This window comes from Eptesicus fuscus, chromosome 13 (genome assembly GCF_027574615.1).
Source record: "Eptesicus fuscus isolate TK198812 chromosome 13, DD_ASM_mEF_20220401, whole genome shotgun sequence".
Lineage (NCBI taxonomy): Eukaryota > Metazoa > Chordata > Mammalia > Chiroptera > Vespertilionidae > Eptesicus > Eptesicus fuscus.
The window spans coordinates 43,111,747-43,126,394 of NC_072485.1; the positions used below are offsets into that span (position 1 = coordinate 43,111,747).

The 14,648-nt window shown below is 37.0% G+C and overlaps 2 protein-coding genes across 2 annotated transcripts; one reads left to right on the forward strand and one right to left on the reverse strand.

Annotated features, from left to right (window-relative positions):
* Nucleotides 1-201: 201 nt before the first annotated feature.
* LOC103304153 (olfactory receptor 51H1-like) lies at nt 202-1,158 on the forward strand. Its single transcript, XM_008161085.2, has one exon. The coding sequence runs from the start codon at nt 202-204 to the stop codon at nt 1,156-1,158; it is 957 nt and encodes a 318-aa protein (XP_008159307.2).
* A 5,805-nt stretch (nt 1,159-6,963) lies between these two features.
* On the reverse strand, nt 6,964-7,914 carry LOC103304152 (olfactory receptor 51H1). The gene has a single exon (XM_008161084.2). It carries the CDS (start codon nt 7,912-7,914, stop codon nt 6,964-6,966), a length of 951 nt encoding a protein of 316 aa, XP_008159306.2.
* Nucleotides 7,915-14,648: the final 6,734 nt, after the last annotated feature.

The following is a 14,648-nucleotide window of genomic DNA, read 5'->3' on the forward strand; positions in this document are numbered from 1 at the left end:
TTCTCAACAGGGTATACTTTGTAGTAGTAATTTTAGGGATTGAGTTATCTCTTACTTAAACTCTCCCTGCCCCATGTAAAAATAAAATGGTTCTACTCGCAGGGAAGTCAGATTCTAATATCTTAATCCCTATGGCTGTATTTTCAGGAATCCATCCATCAAGATCAAGCTCCCTTCTCACGCCTATGTCACATTGGCTTCATGGCAAATGATAATTACTCCCACTTCCAACACCTTTATTTTGTCTTAACTGGAATTCCAGGGCTTGAACAAAAGTACTACTGGATGGCCTTCCCACTGGGTGCTATATATGTCATTGCCCTCTTTGGCAATGGTGTCATCATCTCTACCATCAAGTCTGAATTGTCGCTGCATATCCCCATGTATTATTTTCTGTGTATGCTGGCATTGGCAGACATGGGACTTGCCCTTTGTACTTTGCCCTCTATGCTAGGCATATTCTGGTTTAACTATAAGTTTATAGCCTTTGATGCCTGCCTTGTTCAGATGTACTTCATCCACACCTTCTCAGCCATTGAGTCTGGTGTGCTGGTGGCCATGGCCTTTGATCGGGTGGTGGCAATCTGGAACCCCCTGAGGTACAGCACCATCCTAACCAATGGCGTGGTCCGAAAAACAGGGGCAGTCATCTTGATAAGGGCAGTCTGTGTGGTCTTCCCTGTGCCTTTTCTTATCAAGCGACTCCCCTTCTACCGCTCCAACATCCTGTCCCACTCCTTTTGCCTCCACCAAGATGTCATGCGCCTTGCCTGTGCCAGCACCCGTGTCAACAGTCTCTATGGCCTCATTGCTGTCATCTTCACCAAGGGCTCTGACTCCCTCTCTATCCTCCTCTCCTATGTGTTCATACTCCAAACAGTAATGACCATTGCCTCAGGGGAAGGCCGGTTGAAAGCACTCAACACCTGTGTTTCACACATCTGTGCTGTACTCATCTTCTACGTGCCACTTATTGGGGTGTCTGTCATTCATCGTTTTGGAAAGCACCTTTCACCACTAACTCATGCCCTCATGGCTAATGCCTACCTTCTTGTACCCCCTGTGCTGAACCCCATAGTCTATACTGTGAAGACAAAGGAAATAAGAAGGAAGATCATCCAAGTATTTGTTAAAACCAAGATTACTTCAGAGAGTTAAGGTCTGCTGATTTGAGAGAGAAAGAATCTATTCTTTGAAAACTCAATTATGACTGACAAATAAAGGTTTACATTTTTTTTTACACTTCAATGTGATTTGAATTGGGCCAAAGGAGATTTCCCTGATCTCAGAGCATACTTTCTTATTCCTGTGCCAATCTGTCTTTTGCTCAGTATAGAAAGAGTAGAATCTATAGGAACTGTCCAATGTTTTGCTCTTTAGCCTTGCATTTATGAGTTGACACATAACAGCTGAAGATAGAAAATATTATTAATTTCATTTTGTAATAACACTTTGAACAAAATAGGCCATTAGTTTTATGCTTTTAACATTAAAGCTCATTAATTTAATTTAACATTCTAAATCAAGAGTTATGAATGGCTTCTATTAGCTCAATGGGAAAGAAACAAACTATACTCATTAAATAATAAGAGAATACCTGGTGAGGATACATTATTAAATAAGATATGAATCAGAAAAATGATCAAATTTTAAAATTAAGAATATAAATGTATATAATTGAGCAGGGGCCATGTTGCGTAATTTGGGATCAGAAGATTAAGGGTGAGTGTTAGCTCTTCTGTGTGTGACACTGGGTATTAGTTCTCTTACTTTCTCTTTGCTGCAATTTTTAATTTTGAAAATGGAAATATCCCTTGGTTTCCAGTGTTGTTACAAAATTAAATTTAATCATATAAATACAATTATTTGTAAACTTTGAAGTGTTGTTCACCTACAAGAAGTGTTCAAAAATATAAAATGCAAGAGTCTAAGAGAACATATATTTATAGATTGGCCACTAGGTAAAAGACAGTGTCAGAGTCTTTCCATGTTATCTCATTTGTTAATTATAGCATCCCTATAAGGGACAGTGTTATGTGCTCTTTTCAGATGAAGATATCAAAGCACAAAGTTATACTAGTATTTGTTGGCCGAGGCTCATGTAGGCAGATTTCTTGGAGAATGATGAACACCATGTATATTGTGGGTAATAGATAAAATGGGATAGGCAGAATATAGGAGATACTCATAATAGAAGTTTAAAAATCATTATGGATATTGATTGAAGGCAAACTACCTACATAAAGTAGAAGGAACAAAGGCACATGTGTACACTGAGCTATTTGTATCTCCTTACATGATCCAAGTGGCTTTTTCTAAAAATATTTACTGTTTTGTTGTTAAAATTCTAGACAAAAGATTCTTTGTGACTTGAGTGATGAATGTAATTATCTATTACTCAAATCAGTAGCTACTTGAGAAGTTTTCTAAGGCAGACTCCAGCCTAGTTAAGATTAATTCATTAAGATTATGCATACAAGAAATGAGAATTTCCATTTAAATACTGCAAAGAACTTATATGCATAGCCAATGGACATGTGGGATAGGGTAGTGAAGACCTGGAGGAGTGAGTATGGGCTAAGATGAGGGGGTTAAAGTGGGGGGGGGGAATGGCAGATATCTGTAATAGTATCAATAATAAAATATATTAAAAAATAAATACTGCTTTTGGGTTCAAGAGGCCCTACTGACTTAATCTTAGATAGGTTCATAAAAATTATCTTTATTAAAAAAACATAAGCACATTGCAGACATGCAACAAAATCATAAAGTATAAAACATAATTTACATATTCTGGATGTTGTGGGAAGATTTGAGCTTTACCACTCCTGGAGGCACAGTCCTGAGTCTGGAGCAGGGAACAGAACCCAGGGCTACTCTTGTTATTAAGAGGTTAGGTCAATCTGTTCTTTCAACATGGGGAAAGGTCCTTAGAAGCAGTGTAAAGTGACCAATATGCTCAGGAGATGAACAAGTCTCTTTGAGGACTTTCAATTCTTGGGTGTTTTCACCCATATGTGGTACTTGAAATTTAAGCTATGCCAAAATTTTCTAAATCACACTCTACCTTTTAGAGACAGATAGAAATTCCCTTCATAGCCATTATCTTTGGTGTCTTAAGTACATAAAGGCTGACCTCAGAAACAAGTGTACTGGTGAAGGAGTAGGTAGGTTTCTCTATGTCCCTTTTCTTCTTTAAAGATGAAGATGATGATAGCCACAGCAACAGCAGTACTAGCAGTAGTAATAGCTACAATATCACCTACTAAATAACTACAATAACTGATGTTTTAGACATGGTATCATTACTCCCAGAATTAACTCTAGGGGTGAATACAGGGTGGGACAAAAGTAGGTTTACAGCTGCAAGTATGTGAAACAGATTTTATTATTGTATTATTTTTTATTAGTCATTGTATTATTTTTCATATGAAAAACTGTAGACCTACTTTTGCCCCACCCTGTATATTGAGGGCAAGGGCTTAGGTGTCATACACCTCTGGGTTTAAGTTCTGGCTGTGCCACTTATTATCTGTGTATTCTAGGCAATATATCTAATTTATTTAATACTAATTGTTCTAATCTACAAAACCTGGATTGGACTATTATTTATTTTATAAAGTTATGGAGATTAAAGGAGTTAATGCATGTATGGCTTTGCCCAGGGCCTGGAACTAATAAGCATTGGATAAATATCAGTTGGTATTATTATTATTATTATTATTATAAATTGAAAAATACACACTGAGGCACAGGATATTTATGTAGCTTGGTCAAGTTCACATAGTAAGTAAGTGGGCACAGCCATAATTAAAAAAAATTTTAAATTGATTTTTAGAGACAGAGGAAGAGAGCCTAGGGAGAGAGAGAGAAACATCAATGTGGGAGTGAAACATCATATGCCCTGACTGAGAATTGAGCCAGCAATCTTTTGGTGCAGGGGACAAAGCCCAACCAACTGAGAGTCGCACCCACCAGAGCATACACAGCCACAATTTGAAAACACATCATTACTCCAGCTTTGAGATTAATAAGCAAGGGACTTTAAATATTTGTAATTCATTCAAATAAATCAAGTTGAAGGAGGATTGAGGGGGAAATGTTTAATTTGTTAATTGGAAGGAGGTCTGAGCCATGGAAATCACTGCTTTCATATAGCAATGGAAACAAAAGTTAGATTACAGGATCTAGAGAAGGTATTGCAAAGTGATGATGTGGAGTATATGTTCAAATTGCCTTATCCTAAGACAAACAATTTCTAACTAGATTAGAAACAGAACTAGATTCAAATTTAGATCTGTTGATTGTAAAGCCTGTGAATTGAAACTCGACTCATGTATCAAGGTTTCCTAGGCTTGCAAACAAATTCTAGAGACGGAAGGAACCTGTGATTTTAAGTTACAGATTAATGAAAGATAAGCTAGTAATAAATATTGTTGAATCTTTAAGAGGTTCATCTTGCTAAAATGAAACTAGACAGAGAGGCAGATTAAGAATAAATTTGCAAGACTGGTGTAGAGTTTACATTTTCCATGGAAATTACTAAAAATTGTTGGTGTGTGCAGAATGCAAATATCAACCAAGGTCTTAATATTGATGCTATCTAAATGGAAAACATGAATCTCAAACAGAACACATTTTCATCAATTTGCCTACAAAAAGAAAATAATGGAAATTTTATTTGTATTTAATTTTATCCCATCCATCAAAATATTTATTTTTCTTAATGTGTTACCGTATACATAAGATAGTAGTATAGTAGTATCTGTATATACTTTATATACAGATAAATATAATTTATATTTTTTATTAAAAAATAATTTATATTTTTTTACTTTGGTCACATCAGAGAATGAGAGGATGATGGCATTAATGGGCACTTTCAGCTAATTGTCTCTGTTATCACAGTTTGTGAATATTGGAAATATGGTTGGCTTTTATGCTTAGTCTGGTGATAGTTTTCAAATTTTTGGTTATGCATCTGTACAAGGAAATGAAAAAGACACTTCCTAATATATTTATATTCTATTTTATTCATTGAAAAAGTATATACAGATACTACTATACTACTATCTTATGTATACGGTAACACATTAAGAAAAATAAATATTTTGATGGATGGGATAAAATTAAATACAAATAAAATTTCCATTATTTTCTTTTTGTAGGCAAATTGATGAAAATGTGTTCTGTTTGAGATTCATGTTTTCCATTTAGATAGCATCAATATTAAGACCTTGGTTGATATTTGCATTCTGCACACACCAACAATTTTTAGTAATTTCCATGGAAAATGTAAACTCTACACCAGTCTTGCAAATTTATTCTTAATCTGCCTCTCTGTCTAGTTTCATTTTAGCAAGATGAACCTCTTAAAGATTCAACAATATTTATTACTAGCTTATCTTTCATTAATCTGTAACTTAAAATCACAGGTTCCTTCCGTCTCTAGAATTTGTTTGCAAGCCTAGGAAACCTTGATACATGAGTCGAGTTTCAATTCACAGGCTTTACAATCAACAGATCTAAATTTGAATCTAGTTCTGTTTCTAATCTAGTTAGAAATTGTTTGTCTTAGGACAAGTTACTTAACTGCTCTAAATCTCATTTCCACCATGTGCCGAATGTTGATAACACTTATTCTCAAAGATTGTTGGGAGATAATACATAAAGGCAACTAGCATTAATAGTTATTATTAACAAATTAAATGTGATATTTTTATGTAATACCTACTTGACTTATAATTGTATATATATTTCCTGGAAGAGAAAATGCCAGGGTTGAGCAGAAAATTGGTGGGTCTAGAATAATGACTGATATTCCATTGGTGTTAAATGTATATTTATTGAATGAGTAAATAACCTCCCTACCAACTTGATTGTGTACTGATTAATAAAATACTCAAAGCAGGTATTAGCATCAATACAAAGGTACATTGCATTTGACATACTCATCCCCACACTGTACACACTGCTTTCTTTTTTAAATATATTTTATTGATTTTTTACAGAAAGGAAGGGAGAGAGATAGAGAGTTAGAAATATCAATGAGAGAGAAACATCGATCAGCTGCCTCCTGCACACCCCGCACTGGGGATGTGCCCACAGCCAAGGTACATGCCCTTGACTAGAATCGAACAACCCGGGACCCTTCAGTCCGCAGGCCTACGCTCTCCACTGAGCCAAACTGGTCAGGGCACACACTGCTTTCTTAAAGTTTTTCCTAGTGCTGAAAATTTTCATTTGTCCTCATATGAAGCCCAGCAATAATTTTACTTGGTAAAGTTTTGCTGGATTCTCTAGTACACAGAAAAATAGATTTTACTAATGCTGAGAACATCCTATAAGGTCAGAACACTTATCATTCTATTAAATATATGGCAGAAAACTAGAACTATTATAAATCTGTAAAGAAGTAATAGCCCTTAAAAGAAGAGGTATAAAGTAACCACAAGTGTGTCCTTTCCAATTTTATTATAGGCACTCTTTATCCAATCAACACTAAAACATAAAAACAAATCTACTTAATTCTGTAACAGTTTTCTTTGCTCTATTTTTTATAGAAAAAATACTATCTCAGAAATCTAGCCTTCAACAGTGCTATAGGGCTTCTATAATTCTTTTAATGTAATTATTATTTTAATGATAATTAATGAAACAATACTTAATATTATATGAATAAACATAAGCATTATCTGGATAAACAGGTGATAATTTATGTCATCACTGATGCTCATCTTCAGGTTCAAAGAAGAAATATTATGTTGATTAAATTAGATTTTGCATGTGATTTAGCAAAATACAGTGTATATATGGAGTGTATATAGACCAAGAATGATGTGTGTTGTATCTTTACCCACAAGCCTTGCCCACCCTTTCATTTTACCCGATGTGTATAATTTGACTGCATTGTAACTGCTGAAAATGCTACATATTCTGCATCTTCCATTTGATTCCATTACTCTAGGTCCTGTTCCTTCTTCTCTGAAACATGTGGATGATCCGACTTCTTATCTGCTTGGTCTTCACACTATAGACAATAGGGTTTAGTACGGGGGGCAGTAACAGATAGATATTGGCCATGAGCATGTGCACTACTGGTGATAAATGCTTCCCAAACCTGTGGGTCATGGTGACACCAATGAAGGGAATATAGAAGAGGAGCACAGCACAGATGTGAGAGAAGCAGGTGTTGAGGGCTTTGAGCCTTTCTGTTTTGGAAGCAATGCCCAGCACAGTCTTTAGGATGAACATGTAAGAAAAAAGAATGATGAGAGCATCCATTCCCAATGTGAGGATGACTACGATGAGTCCATAGAGGCTGTTGATGCGGGTGCTGGCACAGGCTAGCCGCATTATATCTTGGTGGAGACAGTATGAATGAGATAAGATATTAGAATGGCAAAAGGGTAGCCGCTTTATAAGAAATGGCACAGGGAAGACAACACAGACTGCCCGGGTGAGGACAGCTATTCCAATCTTGCCAATGATGCTGTAGGTAAGGATGGAAGCATAGTGTAATGGGTTGCGGATGGCCACAAATCTATCGAAGGCCATGGATACTAATACTCCTGATTCTACCAATCCAAATGCATGGATAAAGAACATCTGTGTGATGCATGCATCAAAGGGAATCTCATGGGAATTAAACCAGAAGATGCTGAGCATGGAAGGCAAGGTGGACATGGAGAGACTAACATCAGTCAGAGCCAAGATGGAGAGGAAGTAGTACATAGGCTCATGGAGGCTCTGATCTACCTTGATGACAGCTAGGATGGTACCATTTCCCAGGAAAGTAAGTGTGTAGAGAAATCCCAGGGAAAAGCCCATCCATGGATTTTTACCTGGTATCCCTGGGATACCTGTCAAAATAAAACTATGGTGATTGATAAATGATGCATTAGAGTTCATCATGGTGTTCTCACCACCGGGTGAGGCTGGACTCTCCCACTTTGCTCACAGCTCCTAAATTGAAAACAGTTTCATAAAAGAGGGACAGGTAAGTGGCTTTATGAATATACAAGTGGAACAGCAGAGGGGATAATTAAGCTAAAAACAGCATCTAAAAGATTTTTGTATCACTGTTTTCTTACTTCATAGATAATCACATGGGATGACTTTCCTTCCCTTGAATTTAATTTGTTCATTTGAAAAATGGAAATAAAACGAATCCTCTAGTATTTAGACAGTAAAACATATGGATATCTCCTGTTTTAACAGCTCTTAAGGTTTGGCAAAAAAGAAGTAGCAACAACCAAGGACTTAATACCATAGAGAATTTTGCTAAATCATAAAAAAATTACTATGTTTACATTACCACACACACAGTTACACATATTCTACTGCCTTCACATATCCATGTCCACATGAATTTATGTGTGTGTTTGAATATGCATGTGTATACATATGTACATTCACATACATGCTCATATGTGTGCATATATTCTTCCACATGACTAGATATATATTTCACTGTATTTATAATGGCCTCCATTTGTAAATAGACACATTAGTGGATAAAACTGTTCAAAGTAATATTTAATATTCACAAATTTTAACAATTCTTAATTTTCCATTACCTCATTTTAAAGTTGCAAGGAATAGAAAATAAAGGTTATTGACCCACGAACAACCATACATGAGATATGAGAGTAACCACTCATAGGATTTAATTTTCTTATATTTAAAACATACTTTTATTGATTTCAGAGAAGAAAGGAGAGGGAGGAAAAGAAACATCAATGATGAGAGAGAATAATTTATCAGCTGCCTCCTGCATTCGCTCTACTGGGGATTGAGCCCACAACCTGTGCATGTACCCTTAACTGGAATCAAACCCAGGACCCTTCAGTCTTCAGGCCAACACTCTATCCACTGAGCCAAACAGGCTAGGGCAGGATTTTTATTTTGAGAATCTCCTATCTCGCCAGAAACTTGGGGCCATTTTTGAAGCCCCTTCTGTCATCAAACAGCATTTAACACTTTCAAACTCGTCTTCAAAACATATGAGATACAAGGAGGCATGGATCAGACTGTCGGGCCTCAGAGGGAGGGTTAGGGAGGGTGGGCGTAAAGGGGAGAGATCAACCAAAGGACTTGTGTGCATGCACATGAGCCTAACCAGTGGTTAAGGAAAACAGGGAGGTGGGGGCATGCATGGGGAGGGGTGTGGGATGGGAATGAGGAGATGAGGACAAATATGTGATACCTTAATCAATAAAGAAATTAAAAAAACACATATGAGATAATTATCTCCATTTTATATAGCCAATAAATAGTATTGCCCACTTCTCCCAGGCTAACTGATCATCCTCCTTCCAATAATTCTTCATTCTGTAGTCAGAATAAACTTTTAAAAATTACAATATGATTTACTCACCACACACAAAAGCTCCTTTAAGGACTTCTATTATACTTAGAATAGAGTCACAAATCCTTATCTTAGCCATCAAGGTAAGTCAAGAGTCAGCCTTATCTGCCTCTGGAGTACCAACTCACACCCTTTCTCTCTGCTTTGGTCTCTTCAATCCAGCCAAATTTGTGGTGTTTACGTTCCTGGATCTCACTAAAATACTTCCTGCCACAGGATTTTCACATATGTTCTTCCCTGTTCCTTAGGCCTTTCTCCACCTCCTGTACAGTTCCTCTTTGCCTAATCAAAGTCTATCTGTCCTTCCCAAGTAAGCCTTTTCCAAATGCCCACTGCTCTTTAAGACTCCTTAGTATACTGTTTTCACATTCTGGGCTTTTTTTTTCCCTTATAAATGAATACAGTCAATTAATCATTGCATAAGTATTTATTTAATGTCTATTTCTCCTACTAGAAGTTAAACTCCCTGAAAGAAAGAAATATTTATCAGCTCATCACCTAATAGGTCATATGCTAAACATATAGTAACTTTTTCATATGTGTTAAATAAAGGATTGAAGCAATGAATAAATTAGTTTGGATGACTGAATGTCATTCTTCTTTCCAGAAGCCTTAAAAACCCCCAAACTTCCACCTCATCTTCTCCATGTGGGTTGACAATTATAAATCAAGAGAAAAATCTGCTTTTCTAGGAGGGTCCAGACAAAAAGCTTATATGAGAAGTCCACTTACAAAGTTTGTGATGTGTGTTGCAAACAGAATCCAGACCTCTTTCCCAATAAATCACAACGCTAAGATCTAAACAAGTCACGCTGTAGTGATTGTCTACCCTGTGGCTGGAATTTGAAGAGGGGCTTTTGAATTCTTTGCATGGTAAGTGAGAGCTCTTCACTGCTGATTCCTCATCTCAAGTAATTCTGATGGCTTTCACTAGGGAAGAGTCAACTGGCTCATCCTTAATGATAATTTTTATTGGAAAGACTTGAAAATTCTTTGATATTCTTTAAATAAGCCCCAGGATCTGCCGAACTACTGTTGTTCTATGGAGAGTGTTGATTTTTGTTTTTCTTTTAACTTTAAAAAAAAAATGATTATTTTAAAAAATATATATCTTTATTGATTTCAGAGAAGAAAGGAGAGGAAAAGAGAGAGAAACATCAATGATGAGAGAGAATGATTTATTGGCCGCCTCGTGTACGTGCCCCACTGGGGATCAAGCCCACAACCTAGGCATGTACTCTTGACTGGAATCGAACCCGGGACCCTTCAGTCAGCAGGCTGACACTCTATCCACTAAGCCAAACCAGCTAGGGCTTTCTTTCACCTTTACAGCCTTTGACTCTGCTTATCCAAGTGTGTTTTACCCCATCTTCTCTTCTTTCCTCCATTCAATTTTCTATGCTCTATCTTCCTTTTCCATTTTCCCTAAATTTTCAGCCTCCCTCTTTTCTCTAGTTCCCAATTTAATTCTCATTTACTCTTCCATCCAATTTTTATTTCATTCTTCTCTATTCACTAGATCTTCCCCCACAGTATATGTCTTTCTTTTCTTAAGTGCAACTTCTATATTTTACTTTTTTTCTCTTTTATTTGCTTTCTGCCTCCCATGACACTCTATAGACTTCTCATCTGTTCTTATCATTTCTCTCATTAGAATTCCTATGAGGATTTAATAAGACAATGTTCATAAATAATCCTACACAGAGCCTGCTATGTGGAGGGCATGTAAAAAGATTTTAAGATTAATATATTACCTGTATCAACCTCTGGGCTCCAGTTCAGAATTAATTCGGCTTCTCTCCTTCCTTGAGACTAGCAAAGAGAGTACTTATAAGATTGCTCAAACCTCTGGTGGCAACTAGAGCCATCATGATTCTATAACAATTTCACAACTGCTCTGGAAAAATCCCTTGAGGAGTGTTATGTACTGCCACCTGGATTTTCCTGAGAACTCCAAACCCTTCCTCCATCTGTTAAATTATTTTTAATTCTGAAAACACATCTCAAAATTCTTTTTTCATTTTGATTTTATTTGCATCTTATCAACCAAGTTTGAAAATAAAAAAAGGATCTATTTCTCTCATTCTTATGTACATACACATGCATATGTCTATATCTGCCTTGTGTTAAATCACTAAATAAATTCTAGCATCTGTCCAGGTCTTCTGACTCCAAAGTCAGTCTCAGTCTCAGTGGTGACATAATGTGATTTTCTCTGAAATAGGGCTGTGGATTACTGTTGTTTTTGGATGGAAAGATGGATTGCCTGAACTCTCCATCAGGAACACAGAAGACAAAATTTTAAAAATTTGTTGGACTTGTTTGTAATGATTATTTTTCATCAATGAGGTAGTTCTTAAAATCACAGAAATAGCTGGTTATTCCATCAGTGTCTTTATGTGGTTAGTCCTTAAATAGCTTACAGACCCTTTCCACTAGCTCTTCATGTCCTTTTTCGTCTCACTTATTTTCTTCCATAGGCATAGTCACATTATAAAATGCATGATAGAAAATTATGGCAGAAGTTTATCTATTTATTTTTAACTTCTAAACCCATTTATTTCCCAGTGTGTATTACAACCTATAGGAGACCACCTATACCATAGACATTATGAGCAGTTGCTTTTTATTAAGTACTAGAGGCCTCGTGCATGAAATTTGTGCACAGAAGGGGCGGGTGTGTTCTCAGCCCAGTCTGCACCCTCTCCAATCTGGGACCCCTCGAGGGATGTTTGACTGCCCGTTTAGGCCCAATCCTAGTGGAATCAGGCCTAAACAGGCAGTCGGACATCCCTCTCACAATCCAGGACTGCTGGCTCCCAACCACTCGTCTGCCTGCCTGCCTGATTGCTCCTAACTGCTTCTGCCTGCTAGCCTGATTGCCCCCTAACTGCTCCCCTGCCAGCCCGATTGCCCCTAACTGCCCTCCCCTGCAGGCCTAGTCACCCCCAACTTCCCTCCTCTGCTGGCCTGATCATCCCCAACTGCCCTGCCCTGCCGGCCATCTTGTGGCAGCCATCTTGTGTCCACATGGGGGCGGCTATCTTGTGTGTTGGAGTGACAGTCAATTTGCATATTACTCTTTTATTTGATAGGATTTCTATATATTTTGAAATAATATGTTATGAATATGTTTAGACAATACCATGTGTTGTCAAGAATGTGGAGTATAGAATGTTTCAGCCACATTAGTAAACATTTGACATTTTCTTCAAAATTAGACAAATGCCTATCATACTACCCATTAATTTTTCTCCCATATATCTGTCAAAAAATGTCCACACAAAGACTACATGCTAATATTTGTGTCGGCATTTTTCATAATAGTCAAATGCTGTAAACAATCCAATGTATGTCAACTAGTGAATGGATAAATAAGTGTTTTATTTATATAATGACATACTCAGCAAGAAAAAAAAATAGACTATAAATACAAAATTTTATGTTAAATGAGAGAAACCAGACACAAAGGTAATTTATTGTACGATTCCATTTATATGACATTAATATGAAATTTCTAACAAATGCAAACTATAAAAAGAGCATAATCATGGTTTCCTGGATCTGGAGACAGGCCCATGGCTGACCTCAAACTACCATCTGGGAATATTTTTCTATGATGGAAGTTTTGTGGGGATTTTTTGTTTTTATTGTTTGATTTTTGTAAGTGAGTTAGTTTTATTTGTTATCATTATTATTTTATTTTTAAAATATATTTTTATCGATTTCAGAGAGGAATGGAGAGGGAGAGAGAAAGAAAAAAAATCAGTGCATTAAGCTGGGCTTATTGGTCTTTTCTTCTTGATCTTAAGGGACCTAATTTTCCTAATGCAAACCTTCCAGTGATGCCTTCCAGTGATGGCAACCTTCCAAATACAGAACCAATCTCAGTCTTACATGAATAGTACCTCACTAGCTTTATGAGTAAAAAATACAGCTTAAAACACTTTTGTTGCAATAATAAAACTTGAAACTCATATGTAGTGCAGGGGAGGTGGGTGAGGGGTAGGCAGCAATAATTTCTCTCACCAAATCACTGCGTAGGACAGCACAGGAGTGAGAGGAGAGAAGGAAAAGCCAGGAAACTTTGAGCTCAGCAGGGGGAGGTGAGCATCAAAAAACAGAAGATGCTGAAGCTGTGATGACCAGCATCATTTTCTTAAGACAACACTCAGGATTGTCATGATGGCTGGCTTTCATATGGGTTTTAAGTGTCTACAAACAGCACCTTCAATTTAAACTTTTCTATTAAAGTTCTTAAAATTTAGGGAGTGGGGCCTGGATAACTATGACATTATAAAAGGGGGGAGGAAGGGGAGCCAGGTCATGAAGAAGGCTTCAGAGGTCCCTGCTGGTCTGGGGACAGATACCTGAAGTGTCCAACATTGCAGTGAAAACTATTTACTTTTAAAAGGCAGAGAGTTTAAGAGGAGAGTGGGAAGGGGCAGTGCAGGTGAGTGCTCTCCCTTCCTTACTTCAGTTTTGGGTAGGGCTCTTAATTCATCCCAAAGACATCTTTCAACTTGTAGATTATTATTATAATTTTAATGAGTTAAAGAATGAAACATAGAGGTTATTAGGTAACTTGTCCAAAGTTGAAGAACCATGATTCAAACCCAGATAGTCTCTCCCTGGGGGATCTCATCTGACTGAACCAGCTGTTATTTGTAAAACTTAGCAAATTCTTGAGGGCGTTTCTGCTCCATTAGGAGTAGCAGATAAATGGATCTCAGAATTCCTTTCCAGATGTACCTCAGGACAGAGAAGTTTAATTGCGGAGAATGAAGAACATACTGTAGAAAAACAAAAACAAAACAGGGTCTGAGTAAATAAGACTGAATGGAAGACTTGGGCTATTTATGAAAGGTGCTAAAGCAAGTCTTCTCTGGCTCCTCTGGCTATTTTTTCTACTTCTACAATAACATATTACCACATATATTTATTATTTTACAATTCTGTAGGTCAGGAGTCCAACATGCCTCTTACTGGGCTAAAAGCAAGGTGTCAGCAAGTCTGCATTTTTTCCCGAAGATTCTGGGGAAAATCCTGTTCCCTTGCCTTTTCCAACTTCTAGAGCCTACCCACATTTCTTGGCTTCCAGTCCCCTTCCTTTAACTTCACAACTAACAAGTGATATGGGTCTTTCTGATGCTGCTATTTCTCTGGTTTTCTGAAGTGGGGAAAATGTCTTCACTCATATGATTAGATTTGACCTACCTGGATAATCCAGAATAAATTCCCCATCTCAAGATCTTGAACTTTAATCACATCTGCAAAA